The sequence below is a fragment of the Antedon bifida genome, chromosome 4 (genome assembly GCF_963402885.1).
Source record: "Antedon bifida chromosome 4, ecAntBifi1.1, whole genome shotgun sequence".
NCBI lineage: Eukaryota > Metazoa > Echinodermata > Crinoidea > Comatulida > Antedonidae > Antedon > Antedon bifida.
Window position 1 is genome coordinate 28,116,516 of NC_136229.1, and position 23,466 is coordinate 28,139,981.

At 33.9% G+C, this 23,466-nt stretch overlaps 2 protein-coding genes across 2 annotated transcripts; one reads left to right on the forward strand and one right to left on the reverse strand.

Annotated features, from left to right (window-relative positions):
• Positions 1 to 1,592: 1,592 nt before the first annotated feature.
• Positions 1,593 to 4,724, reverse strand: LOC144839846 (uncharacterized). The gene is made up of 5 exons (XM_078695403.1): positions 4,616 to 4,724; positions 3,910 to 4,100; positions 3,423 to 3,577; positions 2,003 to 2,892; positions 1,593 to 1,781 (listed from the first exon to the last, which is right to left on the reverse strand). Exons 1-5 carry the CDS (start codon positions 4,706 to 4,708, stop codon positions 1,704 to 1,706), a joined length of 1,407 nt encoding a protein of 468 aa, XP_078551529.1. The 5' UTR covers positions 4,709 to 4,724; the 3' UTR covers positions 1,593 to 1,703.
• Positions 4,725 to 14,533: 9,809 nt separating this feature from the next.
• LOC144839869 (uncharacterized) lies at positions 14,534 to 23,153 on the forward strand. Its single transcript, XM_078695437.1, has 8 exons — positions 14,534 to 14,597; positions 15,294 to 15,353; positions 17,574 to 17,690; positions 18,598 to 18,630; positions 19,078 to 19,095; positions 20,373 to 20,396; positions 21,413 to 21,529; positions 21,986 to 23,153. The coding sequence occupies exons 2-8, from the start codon at positions 15,320 to 15,322 to the stop codon at positions 22,387 to 22,389; spliced, it is 747 nt and encodes a 248-aa protein (XP_078551563.1). The 5' UTR covers positions 14,534 to 14,597; positions 15,294 to 15,319; the 3' UTR covers positions 22,390 to 23,153.
• Positions 23,154 to 23,466: the final 313 nt, after the last annotated feature.

The window sequence follows — 23,466 nt, forward strand, 5'->3', positions numbered from 1 at the left end:
CTAAAAAGAATTTTCGAACATTTTATTTTTTTACATAACTGGTTACTATAGCATAATTAACATGCGCAGAACCTATTTTTCGACTCTGCGCATGTTTATTATGCTATAGTAACCTTTTATGTCTAAAAATAATTTTCGACCTTTTTATTTTTCGATATAACTGGTTACTATAGCATAATTTACATGCGCAGAACCCATTATTCGACTCTGCGCATGTTCATTATCCTATAGTACCATTTTTATAAAAAAATAAAAGGGTCGAAAATTGGCAATTTTTCGAAAATTTCCCTGTACTATAGTTCAGGGATTTTTTCCAAAAATGATCAAATTTCGACCTTTTTATTTTTCGATATAACTGGTTACTATAGCATCATTCACATGCGCAGAACCCATTATTCGACTCTGCGCATGTTTATTATGCTATAGTAACCATTTATGTCTAAAAATAATTTTCGACCATTTTATTTTTTGATATAACTGGTTACAATAGCACAATTGACATGCGCAGACCCATTATTCGACTCTGCGCATGTTTATTATGCTATAGTAACCATTTATGTCAAAAAATAAAAGGGTCGAAAATTGGCAATTTTTCGAAAATTTCCCTGTACCATAGTTCAGGGAATTTTTCCAAAAATGACCAAATTTCGACCTTTTTATTTTTCGATATAACTGGTTACTATAGCATAATTCACATGCGCAGAACCCATTATTCGACTCTGCGCGTGTTTATTATTATATAGTAACCATTTATGTCAAAAAATAAAAGGGTCGAAAATTAGCTATTTTTCGAAAGTGTCCCTGTAAAGTTAGGGATTTTTTCCAAAAATGGCAAAATTTCGACCTTTTTATTTTTCGATATAACTGGTTGCTATAGCATAATTGACATGCGCAGAACCCATTATTCGACTCTGCGCATGTTTATTATACTATAGAAACAATTTATGTCAAAAAATAAAATGATCGAAAATTTCTCTGTACTATTTTTTAGTACAGGGATTTTATCGAAAAATTGCCAAAATATCCACTTTTTAAAATTATGCGATAAAATTGCCATATATGCGCATATATTGTTTTATCATCATTAATATAAAAGGGTCGAAATTTGCCCATTTTTCGTAAATTTCCCTCTACTATAGTACAAGGATTTTTTCGAAAAATGGCCAAATATCCACTTTTTAAAATTCAATAATTATGTGATAATATTGCCATATATTGTGTTATCATCATCTTAAAGAGCTATAGTAACTAGTTATGTCAAATATAAAAGGGTCGAAATTTGCCCATTTTTCGTAAATTTTCCTGTACAGGGATTTTTTCGAAAAATGGCCAAACTATCTACTTTTGAAAATTCAATAATTATGCGATAATATTGCCATATATGCGCATATATTGTGTTATCATCATCTCATAGAGCTATAGTAACTATTTATGCCAAAAAATAAAGAATCTAAATATATAATATGTACTATTTAATAAATAATAGTAGAGGGATTTAAAAAAAAAAAAAAAAAAAAAATCATTTTCCATGCAATTTCATTATAATTTTTCGACATGCTGTATAGCAATATATATAGTACACGTAGAAATAATTTTTTCGTGTTTTTCAATTTATTTTGTAAAATACAGATCGATTGATATATTAAATCAATCAAAAAAAAGATAAACATAACTGTTAAATTGTCGAGAATATTGTACGTATGTCAAATGCGTATTCTTTCTGTACTTGAAATAGCTGGTGGCGCTGTTGATACTTCTGGTAAACTTGGTGCTTTTGAAACCTACCAAAGAAAATAAAGAAATCTGTAAAAATGCTATTTTTAAAGTTTAGGTGTCCCCTTAATACAAAATGAATAACTTACAGTGACGCAGAGACCTGAGGCCCCTGGTTTTAATGCCTTTTTTCCTCTGGGCATTGCTCAGGGACCATGATAAGCTCTGATGCCACTGGATTTAGCCAGTGAGCGCTCATAGCCGATACGCCACTGCACTGTTAACTTACCATTTTCATTTTACTTCTAATACTTTCAACTGTCCTTCCAAATGAGCAGCTTTCCGTGGATGGCTGTTTTGGCCCTGGTGGCTGTTCATACTCAACCACATTATTGCCTTGTCTGTAGAACGTAATTCCTGGCTTTGAGTGTGACGTCATTTGCCCTTCCCATCTCTTCTCGCACTCATTTGTACTAGTATTTAAATTTGCTTGAGACGATGTACGTTTTCTTGTTACACTTGTTGGGACAAACTTTATACAATCTTGTTTCTTCTTTGTGTTTACATGTTGGGAATCAGAAATTGATGCAACAGTATGCAAGCTATTTTGAAATTGGCATGGTGGTTTTTGATGCGTAAAGTCAATTTGGTCTCGGTGCTTAGGCCTTTGAGATGGACAATAATTCCTGCATTGTTCTGAATTGAGACATGGTTTAATGAGATTTACCTCTCCTGGTAGCTTTGGATGCCTAGCTTCATCTTGTAAATGCTCTTTAAATTGGCCTGAAGGCCGATAATAGTCATCAGCGTGTTGCGTTTGTTTTCCAAATCTAGGCCGTCGCGATTGAGGTGGGCCAGGGTGGCTATACCCCACAGGATATGGATTGAACTGAGGGGGTAGCGTAGAGTGAGCACTTGGTAATCGTGGTTGATCGCCATCATATTTTGTACGTTTCCATTTTTCAAACGGTAGTTGCTTTGGTGGATCTGGCAATGCTGGAAGAAAACTGTCACTGTTTTCAACTGTTTGTTTATCGTTTGTGTAAACTTGACTATCAGATGATATTTCATTCATTTTTGAGACTTCTTTTTTATCTTGTATTAAACCTGACAGCTGACTTGTAGACGTGCTAAGTATCTGCTCGTCATGTCGATTTCCATCATTAGAAGTATGAGCATCTATAAATAAAACATTGAAAAATCGATGATATACCCGAGAAGTAATCAACAGCATCATTTTACAAGATAGGTCTCCCTCCAATAAAAGACCATTTTTAGGACCCACGTTTTAAGCTCTAGCTAGACTATTAAACTTGATGATGTGACAAAAAATTTGATGTGTCCAAATATGGTAGTGATATGACACCATCGTATCCATATATGGGCACATCACATTTTTCATTCAAGGAAACTGTTCAGCTGGGTCCACCCAAACAGTCTGTGGTCTCTAATTAGAGGGAGTCTTGGAGAGAGCGGCTAATGCTTTTGGTAAATTGATTTCTAATGGAGCACAAATAAGAAAAGTAAGTAATATTTATACTTGCACTGATGAAGGGCTAGTGTTGTCGAAAGCTCTGCAAATATTTCTGGCTGATTTACTTTATCGTTTTCATAATTAGCTATTGCATATTTTATATGGTATCTCCATTGAGATCCAGCCACTGATACCCACAACATTGATCTATATATATATTTAGTAAATTTCTAACCTTCTAGTTGGATTTGGCGTGTTCTTCTTGCAATAGCCTTTCTTCGCTCTTGTAACTTTAGTCGTGTATCAGACACCGTTTCATACTCTGGAGCATAGCAAACATGAAGTACACCACCATAGAATGATTGGTCATCAAGTTTACGCTTTGCAACTCTGGTATTTAAAGCATTTGTTTTAGTCTACAAAATAGTTAAAAAGTGGGGGTTGGGGGGGAGGGGAGATATTTGAATGAATAGATAGGGAGCTTCTTATATTATTAAACAAAGAATTTATGGAAGTCTATTCAGGAATATTTTAATGGGGCACGTCTTATCAAACACTTACTAGCAATCTATAATTCTACTGATGTAATTCTTTTATTCGCAAGCCCGACTGGACCTAACCCTGGCCCATAAAACTGGGACCAATCATCTATGGTTCTCGATCATATGTTCCCCTGCCCACCTGACTAATAATTTCCCCTTAACTACTGTACAGTACAGTACCTCGCTGCTTGAAGTTGTTGGTATTTTATCCAATATACTTTGGTAAATTGTTCTGTTGGGTAATCGTCTAGTATTCGATACTCATCTATTGTACCATAGAGAGAACACAGTTCTAATAACTCTCTGGTGATCTTTACGTCAGGTACACCTTGTATCAAAAGATACACAGATTCTTTGTTGATAGTAAATACCTGAAATGAAAAACATTTTGTAGGAACAAAAAACAGCCTCTTATTAATATTATTAGTATAGGCATACATACATAAATTCAGCGCCTTTATATTAACTGCGCTAGCTAGACATATTAATGTAGGAGGACCTGCCTAGCCTAGATGATGGAGCCCTCCCTAGCTCTCTAGGCCTAGTAGTAGTAGTACAGTACTAGTAGAAGTAGCATAGCCTAGGTAGCCTAAAGTATATAACCTTTTTGGTAGCCGAACCTAGCCTAGTTAGGCCTCCTGGTCTACTAGGTCTAGGCTAGTCAAGTTAGTGTAGGAGGGGGCCACACTCTTTACTCTCTATTCTAGGCTAAGCTAGGCCCTAGTAGGGCCTAGGCTAGTTGGCTGGAAAGGCCTCGGCTCGGTCGGCTTCTTTATCTAGGCCTAGCCTACTTCTTATTAGGCCTAGCCTAGCTAGCACACAGAGACGATTGCATATATGGAATTCTAAATTTGATATGGATTATTAGGATCGATCCGATTATTACTTTGACAGCTCGATCACGGTTGCCTTCTCTATACTTAGGACGATCTACTGCAATTTTACTACGTTCATGGTGCTCTTTCAGCAAAGTCGACATGTTTTTGTTTATTTTTTTCCTAAGCTAGCTAGATACGATCCATGGTATGTATAGAGGGCGCCCTATAGTTTAATAAATAAAACGGCAAAATGAATACTGCTTGGCGCGGCCCTAGCTTTTTTTTTAAATCGAAAAATGTATAACGCTGTATAGTGTTCATAAATTAAAAAATATGTAATAAAATAATAACTAAAAAGAGTATAGCTTGAAATTTAATTTATTGATTGATTTAAATTTGTTTACACGCTTGTTGACTGACTGTCCAATGTAAGTGTGCGCTCTCAAAAGGCAAGAAGTAAGTAGGCTACTACAAGGACAACAGCAGTGTGATCCATCCAACGTCTTGCCTATTCTAAAGCACTGCTGCTAATCAGAAAACTGCTCTTTGAACCAAAGATAGAGTACACTATCTTTGTTTGAACACACTGTCTCTTGCTGCCCTCTATAGAAATGTGCGAATCAACTTCATTTTTTAAATCAGGATCAACACCAAAATGTCTCAATCGTATGCGCAGTCTGATTGCTCTATTGATATGTCTGCGCCGATGATTAATTGGCAACAACAATATTTTTCTGAACAATTGTTTTTAATTTCATCAAAATCGGACGACGGAAAGGTTCATTTTATTACAACCGTAGTTTTATGTATTTGAAAAATAGTAATAAAATATGCAATTAGTTTTATACCTCCCTGACATGTTCCGGAAACTTCTACCGGAAGAACACTTACGGTAATCTATAAACTACTACCCATGATGAATACGAATTAGCAAGTAATATTTTTGACAAACATTGTAAACTATTTCTGACCATGGCATGGAACACACGAAATGATATATATAATACAATTATTCCTTCTCAAATTTTAATTTATACATTTTCTTAGTTTTTAATCTTTCTCAGTTTTTTTTGTATATAGTAAGTGTGTGTGTATTATTCAATGTAAACTTGCACATCTCATTGAGACTGTGCCTCTAATTTAAAAGAGATAGCCTACAATAAAATTTCAGTTCAGTACTACTAAATAGCATTTGACGAGTGGTGCAATAATTGTTTTTATATGGCTATATTACACGTACCTATTTAACGATTAGAACCAGTCAAATTCCTAAGCCCTTACTAAGTGTGAAGGATGCATTGGACCATGGAGCTATACAATTAGCTCCATGATTGAACGATATTTTATTTCCAAAATAGAAAATACAAATTTGTTTTTGTCGACCTTGGCATTTACCTAGAAAATAATAATTTGATTAAATAAAAACCATGAGGTGCCCATGGGATAAAACCAGATACATATAAATTAAAAACAAACTAGGTAGGCCTACTGGAGTGATTGTATGCGTGGGCTAAATAACGTACAAGGCCGCTCGAGGGGCTATTCAGCGGGACCATGGAATAAACCAGTTTGTCTGCCCAAGAGGATGTGTATTATTAATTCATCTGCGTCATTAAGTCGCAATATTTTTTTTAGTTTTTTTAGATTAGCAAAATTTATATTTTGTTTGCTCCTTGTTGATTTTTTAATATAATTATTATCATAGCATCATTTTTGTTATAGAAATTAGACGCCGCCGAAGTTTAAACAACACAGTCAATTACCGAACCAGATGCCGTGGCAGTTCGTTTATATAGCCTACTCTCTGATCTTTGAATGTACTTTTGGAACCACAGCCATCATCGCGTTCTAATTATATAACAATTGTTCTATGATGTTCTTAATTAATATCTCTCATACGTTTCCATGTTGGCACAATTGGTCTAATTTTCATAATGCCCAGCAATAGGACTACGCCTATAAAAAATATATATATATAATAATTGTAATATAATATAATAAATATGCCTCGCATTTACACGCATGGCCTGTGCCCCAAAAATACAGTTAATAAATTGATTTCTTATCCAAAGTTAAATCTGAGATAACTTATATAATAGTTTTCTCAGATAAAATGTTATTTTGATTAAAATTGATTTGTTATCACAAAAGAATTTTTCAACAAAATTAACTGCAGTGCCTCGTAATTTTCTAAAAACCAGCGATATTCTTTCCGTGCAACCTTTTCCCAGACATGACCCTACTTTAATTCTCCAAGAAAGATTCGTTCAGAATTCCAACTGGAAATTTATCTTATTTAGGCTAATTTAAACAGCTTTTCAGAATCAGGTCATTAATTTTTTTTTGGACCGGGCACGATAAAGAGAACATACGGATGTATCCGATGAACTCAATTGGAAACGGAACGCGTGTTCTATACGGGACAATTATAATGCGTTTATGCTATTGAAATGTCTTCATTGAAAACGCATGGGACTAAACTTGCTTTGTTTGTTAAGCAAAGCATCAAACTAAGTGTTTCTCTTTGTTGACGCATCTTTGTATATTCAATAACGATAACTTAACTCTTCGGGGAAATTGAGTGAGTAAGTCTATACGGACGGTTGAATACTAAAAATCAAAACAAGGCGTTGTCTTTTATTGAACACTGATTTTACTGAGCGGTCTGTGTCTGATAATGAGTTAATTGTGATTTGATTAGCGATCGACAACTACAATAATTGGAAAATTTACAAATATTCTGGGATGAGACCGTGTGTGAACAACATAAATTCACTATGACTGCATGTTGCTGATTGTCGAACGGGTTAATTACTACGCTAATGTTGTTTCACACGCATTATATTCTAATATTATAATCACGGTTTGATACAAAAGAAAAACCCATTTATATCATGTTTCGGCTCTATCCTAGAAGGCTAAGCCTAGTCCCACTGGTTAGTAGAGCCATAGCTTGGTTCCCACTAGAAACGCAACGCAAGAACGTAGTACGCAACTCAAGCGAGTTGACCAATCACAAGCGACATTTCGGAGATCCATCGCTTGTGGTTGCTCAACTCACTTTGCGTTGTTGCGCTTACGTCTTTGCGTTGCGTCTCTAGTGGGAACCAAGCTTATGGTATAGTCGCCATATGTGTGCACAAATGTGCTGTATGGAATTTGATGATTTTACTGAACATGTATACCGTGGATTTGCTGACTTGCTATACTATTACGTCAGGAAAAAGTTTAGTCATTATGTTACTGTTGATGACCTGCCAAAATGTCTGAATTATAAAACCTGTTTATGGATAATTAATTTTTACAAATGCAATGTAATCAATCAATCATCAACTGTCACTTATAGAGTGCAGTACTTTTGACAAGGTTAACATAATTTATTTCAATCAAAATCGTAGACATTTATGTAATTGTATTTATTCATTTCAAATTTGTTTAGCCATTACATTTCTATGTTTGAATAACGAGTAAATTATAAACACATAATGTACTACATTCCTCTTAGTTGGACATTTCGTGTTTCAGATCATCCATAATAATGAAAACAATAATAGGCTACATTTTGTATTGACTTCATTTAGTTGAAAATTCAATTTTGAAAAATAAAACACAGCAAGTTTAAATCAACTTTTAACTGGGGTGGTAGTTTACTGTTACAAAAACTAGGGTGGTAGTTTACTGTTAAACAACTAAAAACCTAACGACTGATTAATTGTTAAACAACTAGCTGTTAAATGACTAGTTAACTGTTAAACATCTAGCTGTTAAATGACTAGTTAACTGTTAAATAACTACCTGTTAAATGACCAACTAGTGTTGAAGAACTAGTTAAATTGTTGAATGACTCGTATAATATTGTTAAACCAGTTAACTTTCTTTTTAATTAATTAACATAGGCCTAGCCATTTTGCTAATAACATTGTATTTTGTTTAATCAATTCGCAACATATTTTTATGGGTATACATTTATTTTATAATTAAATATGTTTCAACTTAACAGTAACATAGGTAATAGGTAGTTAATAGGTGTTAACTAGGTTAAATGTTAAAGACTAGTTTTAACAGTTAAAACTGTTAAATGACGGTTGGATGGTCATTTAATACAATTATTTAATAAAATCAAAATTTCAATCAATTACGGTATACAAAAATATATAATAATAATAAATAACAATACTCCTTGATGAGAAATAAAACCATGATGATTAGAAGTACTCTTTGTGATTACAGGGTTGGATGAAATACAGAATACTCATCTCCACTATGAAAAGCAAATGGTTTGGTGGCGTGACTATCAAAGTTCTTAGGCTATACTTTCATACACAGTATGACGAGGCTTCCGACGCTTGGGAATTCTTAAAGCTTATTAATCCTCAGATCTTAGATACCGGACAGTCAGTTTTCTATTCTTTAAGGATGAATCATTCTCTCCCGTAATAATTTAATTCACTGATTTAATTTATTTTGGAACTTCCTTTGGAACCGAAAGAAACTTGTTAAAGAATAACAAACTCAACGACGAGGAAATAATCTAAAAGGCGCGAATTACTGTTTTTACAAATTGAAGGAAATGTTTTGTTATAATGCGGTTCGCAAGCGTTGAATCTTCTGAATTTATCATGCGGTATTTCTGAAATATGCCGAAGCATGGCATCTTTTGAAATATCATGCAGTTTGACACATATGCCTAGACACTGCAGTGCTAGTGACACGTTTGTTATTATTTTGGGGAACATCTAAGAAAATCTGTCTTTTCATTCATATGGTATCATCATTTGAATCAACCAGGCTCCATAACAAAATGATGGAGATCCTGAGATGATCTGATACCGTGTCTTTTTGTGTGTGTGTGTGTGTTTGCCTTTTTTATGTGATACACATAAGTTTGTAACTATGGACGTAGGAATCCGAAATAAAAGTAAAATGATGATTTTATCATGCGGTATTTCATACATAGGCCCCATAGCATTGGATTTATCATGCAGTAGGCCTATTTGACATGACACATAGACCTAAGTAATTTTGAATTTAGCATGCGGTAATACGGACATTTAGAAAGGCACAGCACGAGCCATCCTTTTTGCTCAGTCACAGATCATTTAGACTTTGCTGATTTCCGTTCCGAGTTCTGAAGTGAGATAGATCCGACGACGACATGTTTCGATGTTTAGCAAGATGCTTGCAAAGCATTGGCCACAAGTCTATCACTTTGTATGCATACCGTATGTTTGTTTGTTGATAATATCCACAGTTTCTAATTTATCATCCTGATTTTTTTTAAATACCTAATAACAACAGATCATGCCTATTGATTAGTGATGTCACGAAAGCTGATCAAAATCTCGAGTTATCTGTATCTTCAATATGTGTTTAAACATTAAGTAGCACGCCCTCTGTCACTCTCTGCAACCTGCCCAAGTGTTTCGCTCAGTTTTTGAGCGCTTAAATGATCTTTTTGTCCGTTTTATTTATTTTATTGTTTGCGAACCCTCATCTCAACAAAATTCGTTTGATAAAAACACTGTAGGCGCTAGGTAAGTCTGCGCGGAAGTTCTGTAATTATTTAATAGAACTGCGGGAAATATTCGATTTCCATGAATTTCCTTCTTCAATAGTAACGCGAATTCAATGTCAAAAACACGTGTAAATTAGATTGACAGGTCATAGTAAGTTGTGTTTATTATCATTATTGTTTTTTCTTATTGACTCAAATGTTTATTACGGATTTTCATATTGGCTTGCCAGCCCTTAATTTGCGCAACCGTTGCTGTCGTAAAACCAAACATTATTGAAGATACAAAAGCATTAGCCTGAACAATATCAGATTACTCTGCACAATGACTGTCTCAATCGTGTATGCATGCGAGACCTGGAAAGTACTACAGACTAGGCTATTAGACACAATGCATAATATCATCAGACGATCGAAGATTGCATGACGACTGTAAAAAAAACTATTGGCTTTATATTCAGGTCTACAAGAAGAATCAGACAAAAATAAGATAACATCACCGAATAATTGAATGGAAAATCTTGCTCAGAAACGTAAACACAGATGTTGGCAAATGTGGAAGAAATTGGTGAAATGTTGCTAATCGACTCTCTAAAGACCACACCCGGTCACTGGACAATTAATCTGTAAACTGACCGACATAATGTCAACTGGAATTGTTGTTTTACCTAAACTTTGTTTCAGAACGCTATATTACTGCGCGTAAGTTACGACGTTAAGAACTTCGTCCTTAAGTTTCCACTAGGACGCGATGCAAATTGACCAATTCACAAGCGAATAATGATCCATCGCTTATTATTATATGATACAGCTGATAAGGAGACCTTAATAGTTTAGTCTTGTCCCTGGCCAACCTCCTTGTAGCTTGTTCCCAATTACAGTTATCCCACTATCCCAGAACTTCTAAAAATGTTACCGTATTTTGTACAGAATTTGCCTACTCAATGACTGTCGCTATAATCATCAACCAGTTTATTTGTGCGATAATCCTATCCGTACTGTAGCTAATATGGACTACAGTAGTTATAATTTATTTTTCAAATTTGTTTGCGATTTTATTCTAATTAATAGGCTATGTGTTGCAGAATATGAGTTCTCAGTTCAGCTCAGCTTTCCATGAAAATCGCTGTTTTATAATCACTTGACGTCACAGAACGTGCGTTATTTCTGATGCTGTAGCATCAAACTTCAGAATATGAATCATATTAATTTCTAGTTACATTTTCTCGTTTCCTTGGCCTTTGTTAGCTATATAAGTACGTTGTGGATGTCGCCCGACGCCAGGCGTCCTTGCACTTAAGTTTCTAAATTGCTGGCCCACAAGAACCCAAGTGATTCACGCCTTTTCAAAAAGTTAGGCCCCCAGTAGAAGTAATTAGTAACTTAATTTATTGCGGGTCATTGACATACCAACAAAAAAACAATAAGGATATCAATAAAAAAGGCAACCAGTATGGTGCTTGTGGCGCTCGAACAAAAATAGGCCTATACATCACAAAATGTGCACAGAAGTCCAAATTACACAGACCGCTGTGTAATTTGGCCTTAACAACTGGCAGTTAATCCTTTATTTAAAACTTTCGTTATAGTACTGTTGCAATAGCGTTAAGTCATTTTTGTGTTACAAAAACATATGATGTGCCCATATATGGATATGATGACGTCATATCACTACCATATTTGGGCACACTCAAACTAGTATTGCCGTAAATGATTGGCTCCACTAGAAACGCAACGCATGCATGTGAAACGCAACGCATGCATGCGAAACGCAACGCATGCATGTGAAAAGCAACGCATGCATGTGAAACGCAACGCATGGATGTGAAACGCAACGCATGGATTTGAAACGCAACGCATGGATGTTAAACGCAACGCATGGATGTGAAACGCAACGCATGGATGTGAAACGCAACGCATGATGTAAAACGCAACGCAAGTGAGTTTACCAACGGTAAGCAACAGTTCGAATTATAAATGGTAAATTTGGTTGCGCTTACATCCTTGCGTCGCGTTTCTATAGTGGAACCAAGCATTAACTACGGCTATTTACAAAGGAATGATTCATTATTCATCGAATGAAATTATTTGTTCCATTGCACGAATATAATTATTTGTTTCATAACGCACATATTGTCTCTATTGTGATAAAAATAAACATATCTATTAGAACGTCATGTTCGTAAAAAATCAGTTGAGCATTCGGAATGCTCTCTTCTGTATTTTCTCAATATCATTGCTCTGTTCGTTAGTTATCAATAGCATTGCTCAGGTATAACTAACGAACAGAGCAATGCTATTGAGAAAATACAGAAGAGAGCATACCTCCTAACCTTATCAGAACGTAGAACAAAGCTGTGCCTTAAACTTGCCGAAACTTGCGCAAAAGACGATCGCTTTTCATGGTGGTTCAATAGAAATAACGCAGCTCACAATATGGTTCTTCGAAATCCAAAAAAATATGTTGAGCCATTAGCCAAAGTCAGCCGTTATCATAATAGTGCAATCCCATATTTTTATTTTGTTAATGAGTTTTTTATATATATATTTATAAGTGCATAGGCCTATCCGTACCGTAATTTTTATAATTAGTAATTTAAAGATAATTTTTCAACAATATATTTTTTATATCTAATTGGTAAATTTGTTTTTGTTTTATATGTGTATATTGATCAGTGCAATTTTTATTGTTATGTAAATCGCAAGCAATTCAGTTTCTTTTCTGTGATTTGTGGATATATTAAAATAATTAAATTGAAGTGTCATAATAAAACAGAAAATGTAACATTCTAGGCCTCAATTACCATTCATATAAATTAGCTTTAGATTTTTTAAATTTACATTCGCTAAAAGTCAGGCGTGATAATCTAGTACTGACTTTTGGCAAGAAGCTCTCGAACTCGGACAAGTTCAGTTATTTGCTCCCCCCGCCCTATCCGTAATATTCCTCATGTGCTCCGAAGCAATGGCAAGGTCAATATCAACAATTCAAACCGAGAACCGAAAGATTAAAAAATTCACCCATCCCTACAATAATTAATATGCTAAACAATAGTTCATAGAGCCAAAGCGACAGAGTGATATTGTTGTAGCTTTTATTTCATTTTTATTACATCCTTTTTATTGTTATGTAAGTAAATTGTGCAGTATTTTTTTAGCCTTGCGACTACTTGTTGTAAGTTTTATATCCGAATAAATAAAAAAATAAAAATAAACACCATAAAACATGGTCACAGAATTCGTAACAGCGACTATGGATTTGTTTGGTCATTTTTAATTTCTCGTTTTATTTTGTGTGTACTGTTTACATACTATGTATGTTTACATATTATGTTAAGTCTGCATTTCTTTAATTTTCATGAACGCATTAATTATTCTTGACTACCACCGGTTCAGCTCGCTCCGGCAAATAAAATTGCATCTTATACTTTCGTTTCACCACGGCTATGCGGCAATCGATATGCGTGTAGCCGGCCGCCGCATGGCGTTGTGAAAACGAAAACCTGAACTGGAGCCGAGCCAGAACGGAACAGGGCTGGTGTGGAAGACCCTTAATATTGAGGTGGGTTTTACCAGGGTATCTGTTTTCCGGTGTATCACTTCCGTGAGGGTGATAACAATATGACAGGGTGATCATCGATCGATAATCTTTTAATCTACACTAATCTTTAACGATTAATCGATGAAAGCAAAATTTTCCCATGCATTGTATTAGTGGATTACGGGGGCGGGTTTGTCAACATATTAATCTGTTCAATAACAAAATATTGATTTAACATTGTTGATTTCATTATTCGTGATCTAGGAATGTAGCCAGAAAAGTTGTTGTAGTTAAGTTAAACAACTCACTATATTTATGTAGGCCTACACGTTACCCGACGCGCTTGTGTGATATTTTTGTACCTCCGTTCCGATATTTCCGATAGATGATATGCTTTTTTCATCAGTTTATTATTTTATTATCAATCTCTCAACCACTAATATGGTAGTTGGTTTAGGAAAAAATATATAGAAATTTTACCTCCATTGGGGTAAATCTTGTATAGTTTGATATTGGTTCTTATGGCTGTTTAAAACTTTTAATTCGATGCCTATAAATATTATTCCGTACGGTATTATTTACCTTACTGCAGATTAAATATTACAATTTCTAGTGAAAACTACTGCATTCCTTATTCATAACGTTGATTAGTAATTTTCATTCTTTTATTTTGATAAAATATGGTTCTATTAATAGGCCTATTATCGTGTAAATGTCGTGTAAAAGGTGAAATCAGTCTGATTTGGTAATTGTGAATATGAATTCCAGCGATCAATCACGTGATAAAAATCTATATTATGAAACCCTTGATCTATTGATGAGCTGCATACCTAATCGATATGCCAATAACTAATCAATATATTAACACCAATACGTCATGTTTTTTATCAGCTTTAACTTCGTTTGATCAATACAGATAGATATGAATATTACGTTCGATTGTAAAAGTATTCATTTGTTGATCAACATCTGACAGGTTAGCACGAGCATAGATAAGGTAAGTTATTGTGTTTCATTCTTCAATGTAACGGCTATGTTTATATTTAGGAGTGGAATAAATATAGAGAGTTGCTACTCCCAAAGACTTGTAATAAGACTTTGTTTGTGTAGAGCATCTTGTGTATATGTTTGTCTTGTGACCTCTGATGGTCCCTAATGATCAGCAATTGCTAGATGGATCACCCGCATTAAATTAAATATGGGCCAAAAAAAATATATATATATTTAATAAAGCTAAATGACAGGTGATAATAAGTTTTTTTTCTTTTGTGAGATTCACCCACTTTTATTCCGTTTTCTCTTTTCATGTTATATTACGACAAACGTAATAAAATGCATAGATAAAAGGAAAACTAACTATTTTTCATATATTCTTCTTTAGGAAATATTTGTAATTGTTTAAAAAAATGTTATATACACGTACAGTATCAAGTGACCTAATATAATTAACTAAGTAATTCTTTTAAGATTTTAACTTTCAGTCATTTATCATCTATGTTATTTATATATTTGTATTACTTGCAAATTGCATCATAGCTCTGAAAAGGAGAGCTCCTTCGAACAACTCGGTAGAGACCATGAGATGATGATTTTTCTGTCAATAGCTTAATTTAAACATTTTGATGGGTTTAAAATATAAGGAAGATCGGAAGATTATAAATTAAACTTCGATTTCTTCAATTTTATTTTTAAGGATAATTACAGCATACAGCATTTACAATGATTCTACATGCCTTGTTAGTGTTTGCTGCCGGTGAGTATCACCAGATTACTCTATCAAGATGTTCACAGTATCATAGGAAAGTTCCGTAATAAAGCATCACATGTGTTTCACAAATTACGTATTGCCTAGTATTTTAACCCATGCGACCGTAAACCGTAGTTTTTGTTTGTTTCAAAAGGTGCTATTTCGAACTATTCAAATTAAATAATAAAATCCGTCTCGATTTAGTCAAGCCTTGATTTTATCACAGAGTTCGGTTTAGGAATTAAAATTACGTCAAAGTGCTCGAACTACTAATACAGTTCCGAGTTTAGGAATTGGGGCGTTACTAACTAACTAACTAACTAACCAACCTTACATGATACAGACACCACATGTGATACAAATGACATGTTGTATTACAGATTTTTTCTATGAAAGCCTACTGAGGAATTATTGTCGTACATCACTTAGAATAGATTATCATATATTGATTTGGTCAAAATCAATTTCAATAACAATATAACAGACAATTACAAGAATGGTTATAAATTAATAAAGATTTATTTGAGGTCATGAAATAAGAAAGATTAAAGATTCAAGCGACAAAACACGTGGTTAACTTTCCCTAAACCATTAACAAATTGGAGCACATTTTTTTGGTTGATATTTTAGTTTCTTTTCTTTTTTTTTAGTTTTTAGTTTCGTAATATTTATTCAACCAAAATTTAACATACATACATTTTAACATTTTCCCCTTAATTTTTTTTTTTTTTTTGGTTAGTATTCTTAAATCATATTCTTAATAAATGGGACGCATGATACCGTATTAGACAGATTTAAAGTTTGGATATTTCTATAAATAATTACATTAATATTTTTATTCACTATGTATAGAATAAAAATATTATCAGCAATCATTCATTCTGCTTTTATTCAATATTTCTCTTTGCAGTATATATAAAATAAAACTGAATTGCGAGAGATTTACATATAAAATTGGTACAAGCTTCCAAACATCAAAATTTACAACATTAAAAAGTTAAAAAGTTAAAAAAAGTATTTTAAAAAGGAGATATTACATTACATTATTATTATTGTTGTTCTTATGCCCGAAATGTGTTTATTTTGGTTTATTAATTAGTCTACACAGGGCTGGGAAACATGAGTTGTTGAATCTTTTAGTATTGCCATATATTTCACTTTGCTTCTTAGCATTCCTAAGTATCCTGCCACACGTTTCGCCTCTCATTTTAGGAAGTGCGTTAGGGGCGATTTTGTTAAGATTTTTAGCAAAATCAAGAAGAATATCTTAATTGCTTGATCATAAGATGCATATTTTTGTCCGAGAATTATTCTACATGCGCGTTTCTGTATAGATTCAAGCTCCATGGATTGTGCTATGGTTAAAGCAGAGTGCCATACCGGACACGCATATTCAGTTACAGGTCTTATGTGGCTAATATACATTTGACGCAGATTGTTACAAGGCATTCCAAATCTTTTTAAACATGTCAACATATGTAATCTCTTACTGGCTCTATTAACAACATCGTGGATATGCATATTCCATTTCAGATCATTAGTGATCTGAACCCCAAGTAACTTTAAGTATTCAACATTGGTTATTTTTATATTATTTATCGTAAATGATTTAACAATGGGTTGAGATTTGGCAAAAGAAATGTTCATGAAGTTAGTTTTTTCAATATTAATTATCATATTATTGTCTTTGGTCCATTGTGATAGTTCGTTTAATTGATCTTGAACATTAGGCTTCACATATTGACAAATCATCCACATACTTCCACCGATTTGGGAAGTCTCTAAGCGAATTGTTAACCATTACTTGGAAAATTAAGGGACCCAGTTTCGTCCCCTGAGGAACTCAGCAAGTTATTCCTTGCCAGTTTGAAAAACCGCCATTGAGCATTAAATAAGCCAGTAGGTAAATCTTTATGGAGATTATTTAAAAGTAATATGCTATATAACATTGCATGTGAAACATATAACGATAAAGAAACAAGCATTAGAAAAATATAAGAAAATTAATGAAAAAAGGAGGTAATACGGAATTTCAAAAATGTAAAAATGTTACTGATGAATAATTGTAACGACATTTGGAATTAACAAAAATGTGTTAAATAATATGATTTTATGTAATGACATGAGATAATATGAATGTGAATAAAAGTGGTGTTTGCGCCACAAAAGAGAAAACATTTTTTTAAAATATATTCTTAATCAATCTTTAATACCCATATTTCACAGTGGTTACCACTTCACATGGTGCATATCACCCTTGTCTGGCAGGCCCGGTCACAAATGCTACGATCGTCAATTGTCCTGTCGAAGCTATCGTTGAAGCAATTTTGCACACACCCTTTGGTAAGTGCACTCTGTCCTTCATGATTAAACCTAAAGCTCTGTCTACAATGTCAAACTTTATGTGACAAAAAAATTTGGACTTGATTATTTCATATCACTACCATATTTGGGCATATCACCACCATATTTGGGCACATCACACTTCTTCACAAATACTTTGATGGTGTAGACAGAGCTTAAGATAGTTTAAACCAGGTTACTTTCAAGGCCACTGTATAAAAAGACGGTGCTCGGATTTATAAGGTCATTCTGCCAGCTATTCTAAGCTAGAAAAGTAAACTATTTTAATATATGCCTATTAAAACTATTAGAGATCTCTGGTACACTAATACGAAACTTTATGGACTGAAAAGTCCCTCTTGGCCGAAAATTCCGGATGCATGTTAATCCAGACCTTCTCCTATACAGTATAGAACAGGCTTCACATATATTGAGAGCGCACTACTCCAAGACTAAAAATGGCGCCGTTAATTGGCTCTACCCACAATGCCTTACGAAATATATACACAAATATATTCTTGTGTTATACAGTAGATTGTTTGTCCTACATCAGGTCATAAACAAATGTTTAATTTGCCCATGATCAGTCATATTATATAGACCGCGCACTTTACTTCCATCACAGAAGGTTTATATCCGCCCGGAGGTTAAGTTTTTGTTTATGTTCTTGCTTCTGCAGAATTGAACCAGGGTTTCCGACCATAGGAAGCTATAGGCCTATGCATAGGCCTACCTATTACACCAAACTAACATTCACTTGTTATGCAGTGCAATTAGTCTTGACAAAAAAATAAAACATTTCTGGTAGGAAAATTAAACTGTGTCCTGTATATCGTTTAAGCGTTATAGGCCCTACATAGACGAGAAATATTGTGTTCACTAACATATGTGTACTTCACATTTTCAGATTCACTGGGTAACGAAATTGAAAACATTAACTGTAAGTTATTTATAGTAGAGTGTAATATAATGTATTAGTGGGCCTAGGTCTACACCCCGGGTGGGGTCATTCTTCCCGGGATGTTAACTCAAGTTTTTTTAAATCATTTGGCTATTATGTAGGCCTACAAACAAAAACCAGTTCGTTTCAACTGCGCAATTTGTCATCAGAAACTGAATTAGAACATAAACCCATTCAGCCATTGTTTTTGTAATCATAACTGAAATAAGTAAAAAAAACGATATTTGGTATTACTGTATGACCTAGTATACAGAGAAAAATGGAAAAATCACAAAAAAAAAAGTTCTGTTGCACCACTTTTTAAAAAAGTTGCAAAGGTTTACAAATGAGCTACCGTGTACCTTTAAGCCATAAGTCTGAATGTTGTTTAAAGGCCAACTGAACATACTGTATATTGATTTTTTTATATTATTTTCTTTGTTATAGCACCATGCGGTAAAGCATGTAAGTACCTCATATTGCCTTGATTCAAAACAATAGGCCAAATAGAAGACTATATTAGAACTGTTCATACTCGTGAAGAAAGGGCAACATGCACGTAGGCCTACGTTAAAATATTAAAGATGTATTGTCCCTTGAAACACAAAAAAATGAAGGTCAAAATATTCTAAATTTAAATTGGCCATATCAAAGTAATATTAAAGTTATTCACTTTAAGTCGAAAATTCGAGCCAAAAGCAACAAGTTTACGTAATTAACAGGTAAATTAGTTTGATTACATTTCGTCTGGAAAATCGTCGTGAGCGAAAGTAAACAAAGATTTCAAACCAAGAGTACGCATTATGCATATGCTAATTAGGATTGTTTACAACTCGTCACGGTTGAGAAGGTATTTTCACACAGATCATGAGGAAGTTTTATGATTATGCATACAGAGTAGCCAAACAAGCGCGTTTCATTATGGGGTATGTTTTGATCGAAAACTTTGACTGGAAGTCAGAGTTATTTTTTTAACAAAAAAACGTCTGTATTTCAGTTAAATGATTTTTTTTTTGACAAATTTTTGGTGATAGTTAATAACTATTATAATACTTCAAAATGACCCACCTTTTTTCGAAATCTGTTATTTTTTATTTTTTTGGAATTAGTCAAAGGGACAATACATCTTTAACGTGAAGTTCAAATCTTTTCTTTCATTCATAGATTATAAAAATAATTTCAATTTGTCGTTCATTCATTATAATTATTATAGACTATGTTGTTACTCGAAACTCAATATTCATTTTTCATGATCAATTATATTTTGTTATTATAACAATACCCTACTATACCAATAGTATGATGAACTCGTCGTTTAAAGTTGCAGGCGCTAAAATATGGAATAACCTACCAACTGAAATTAAATATTCAAAGCTAGATATCGATCTCATTTTTTCCTCACAGAGCTACATTTTCCCCGATTTATTTTGTATTTAAAACAGGACCACAATGCAAAACAGCTGATTGTGTTATCCTATAATAGTATCCTATAAGTTTTTTTTCAAATAAATAAATACATTTGCGATGACCATCAATCGATGTGTCGTTGGTCGCCGCCTAGAAACCATCAAACCTGTGTCCGGGACACACACTATAATTATTAGCATGCGCACAATATTGTATAACATAGTTGGGTTCTTGGTCGGCAAATCGAAAGCTCACTATTATTAACGAAGATGTCAAAGTGACAAACTAAAATCTATATAGTATATTATATATATTTCTATCTTTATTTTTTTCAGTGATGTTTGCAGAATACCTGCGTGGTAAGAATTGTATAATGTACCGTATACATGTTTTATAGCTAATTAGATAACTAGAAGAAATCTGTGGATAATACGACTAGCGTACAAGCTTTACATACATTAAAGCCTGTTTCCACTAGGACGCAACGCAAGGACGTTGACGCAACGCAAGGACGTTGACGCAACGTAAGGACGTTGACGCAACGCAAGGACGTTGACGTAAGGATATTGTATAATAGTCCTATAGATAAGCATATGCGCCAACTAAACTGTTTATTCGTGTTATGTTTGGACAGACGCAGAACGTAATTGACGTTTTTATTTCACAATGCATCAAACATATTAATACAGATTAGTATTAGATTAATTAGCGAAATATGATGCAGAAGAAAGCCAACTAAGGTCAAGAGACCTAGACCCATTTACACTAGGGCGATAACGATCGACGATAAAAAGATAAATATGCATTTTTCATACCTAAAACAAGAATTAAAAAAAGTTTTCATCCTAGAACTATAGGATTATCATCTATGCTGCCTTTGATAAAAATGATATTTCCACACGTCCAATCAAATTACGTCATGATTAGTAAGAACAATAATATCGTTACAATACAACGATTTCATTGTTTTTATTTTCAAAAATAATATTTTATTAAATACAGCATATATGATTATCCTATAGTTCTAGAAAGAAAACTGTTCTAATTTCTTTCGTTTTATCCAACAAAAATCTATGTTTATCTTATCGTCGATCGTTATCGCCCTAGTGTAAATGGGCCTTAAGCAACACTGTTAGACCAGTAATACAAAATACAAACAAACAAAACAACAAACAACCGTAACAATACTAATAATAATGATAATATATAAGCCATATTATTACGCAGAACTGTATTTCAACTACGATTGATAGAGTGAGAGGAGCGTGTAAATATTTGGTGTAGTCGAGGCTTTTTGTAATATCACAAATCAATATCATAATATATGCTCACTTTAAATGCATTTAATTAAAATATTGTGGACTTTATATTTTAGACGAAACTCTAGCAATTTCATGTTCACCACAAAATTCTGATATAACTGGTGATGAAGAGGATAATGACATTGATGAACCTATTGATGAGCCGGGTGCTGAGGATCAAGTCCAACGTAGTAAGTATGGCCAAGCCAAGTCCGCCAGGTATACCATTCATTCATCATCAATCCAAGCCATGCAACAACGTGGTGAAACTAAGTCATTCACCGCCTATAGCCAACTATATTTAGTATTATTTTTTATTTATATTTTATGTCTTTAGGCAATGTCACCAAGGATTACCATTAGTAAATTAATCACTGTCCTGTGGTAATCCCTCTGATACAGCAGGGGCTATTTTGTGAACCAGTTCACCGGAGTAACCCCTACTCTTCTCGAATAATGAACTGGGTTCTTTAAAATGCACACTACTGTTTATAATCCTTATCCGAGAAGAGTTCCATCACCAGCTAGAAGCGAGTAGGCCTCATTGTCAAGTAAATCAAAACATAACTGATCTCTCTACAATCTACGCCCTTTATTGTTTCCCAAAAGGGATTTATGTTAAACGTGTACATTATTGCTTTTTGTAGACGTTGTCGAGGAAGACTCCTCGAATAGTGATTCAACACAAGCACCAGAGGAGCAATCAACAGCAGCAGCTGCAGACTCGGATCCAGAATGCTACACGAGAGAGGACGGCGGGGATTACTTTGGTACTGTATCCGTTACACGAACTGGTTATACATGCCAGATGTGGTCAGAAAAGACACCCCACAAACCCGTTAAGAAGTATCGCGGGTATGCAAGTGCAAACGGAAATCCTCCTTTGTTTCCTACACATTTTGGAGAACATAATTATTGTCGAACGCTTGGTAATGCTCCACCTGTTAACCCGTCACAAAGCAGTAACCGAAATGGTCCTTGGTGCTACACCACGGACCCTCAGATACGTTGGGAGTATTGTACTGTCCCTGCGCCAAGTGCATCATGTTAAAACCGTAAATATTGATTAATTGTAGATTTAGAGGCCTTAATATATTACTTTTTTTATTATTTGTAGCATTATATATAATCCTTGAGTACTTCGAAAAATATCAAAATTCTAGAAACGTGTCAGGTATCGTCACCCATTTATATTCTGTATTTTCTCCAAATACTTTCACTTGGACCAAAGAATTCAATTTGCATTCAAAACACACTATCGGAAGTACAGGGTTAAAAGGAAGTCAAAACTATTAATTCCTATAGAGGGCTCAGTCAATTACTCTATCCCCTCTATAGTATTAGCAGATCCCCTCTATGATTTTGACTTTCTAATTTGATGCGGGCGCGCTACTCCACGGCCCATTAGCTCTATTCTATCCTACAATGCCTTTCGCAATTGTTACAAGCTTTGGACGAACAGGAGATTCTTGTGTTATAAGTTCTTTGCTTGGACTGAAGAAGGACAAGTGTTACTTTGCCCGAAAGCTCTTTATTTCTGCCTCTTTTACTATATTGTTTTCATTTAGCTGTAGTAAATTCTATACAAAATCAAAGGAATTCGTGAATATAAGATTAGGCCTATTATTTTAAATATACTTACTTCATACAATATTTAGGCCTGCTATAGTGTTTGGTTGGTAAACTGTTTATCCCAATTGCTAGCGGGACGATTGATTTTCTTATCATATATTATGATTTATCATCACTTTCAATTTGGTTGAAAAGGTTGACTATTTGTTTCTCTTGAAATAAACATCTTCAAAATGCACATGACTTTGATTTGTATGTTTTGCGAAACTGAAAACCTGGATCCTTACAATATCAACATTCAAACAACCCGCAATCAAACCATTGAGGGCGCTTTGCCATATATTGAAAGAGTTACGACTTTGAATAGATAGAAGCCATTTTTGTTTCCAACTATTCCTATGTAGAGTCTTTTGTTTTAGAAATGTATAACGTTCGAAAGGCTTTAACTATAGAATTTAATATCAAAACAATCAATTTGCTTAAAGGTTTTTGTTAAAATAATAATAAAATTATAAAGTTACTACTTATTTCGTTATTATCCCAACAAAAACATTTA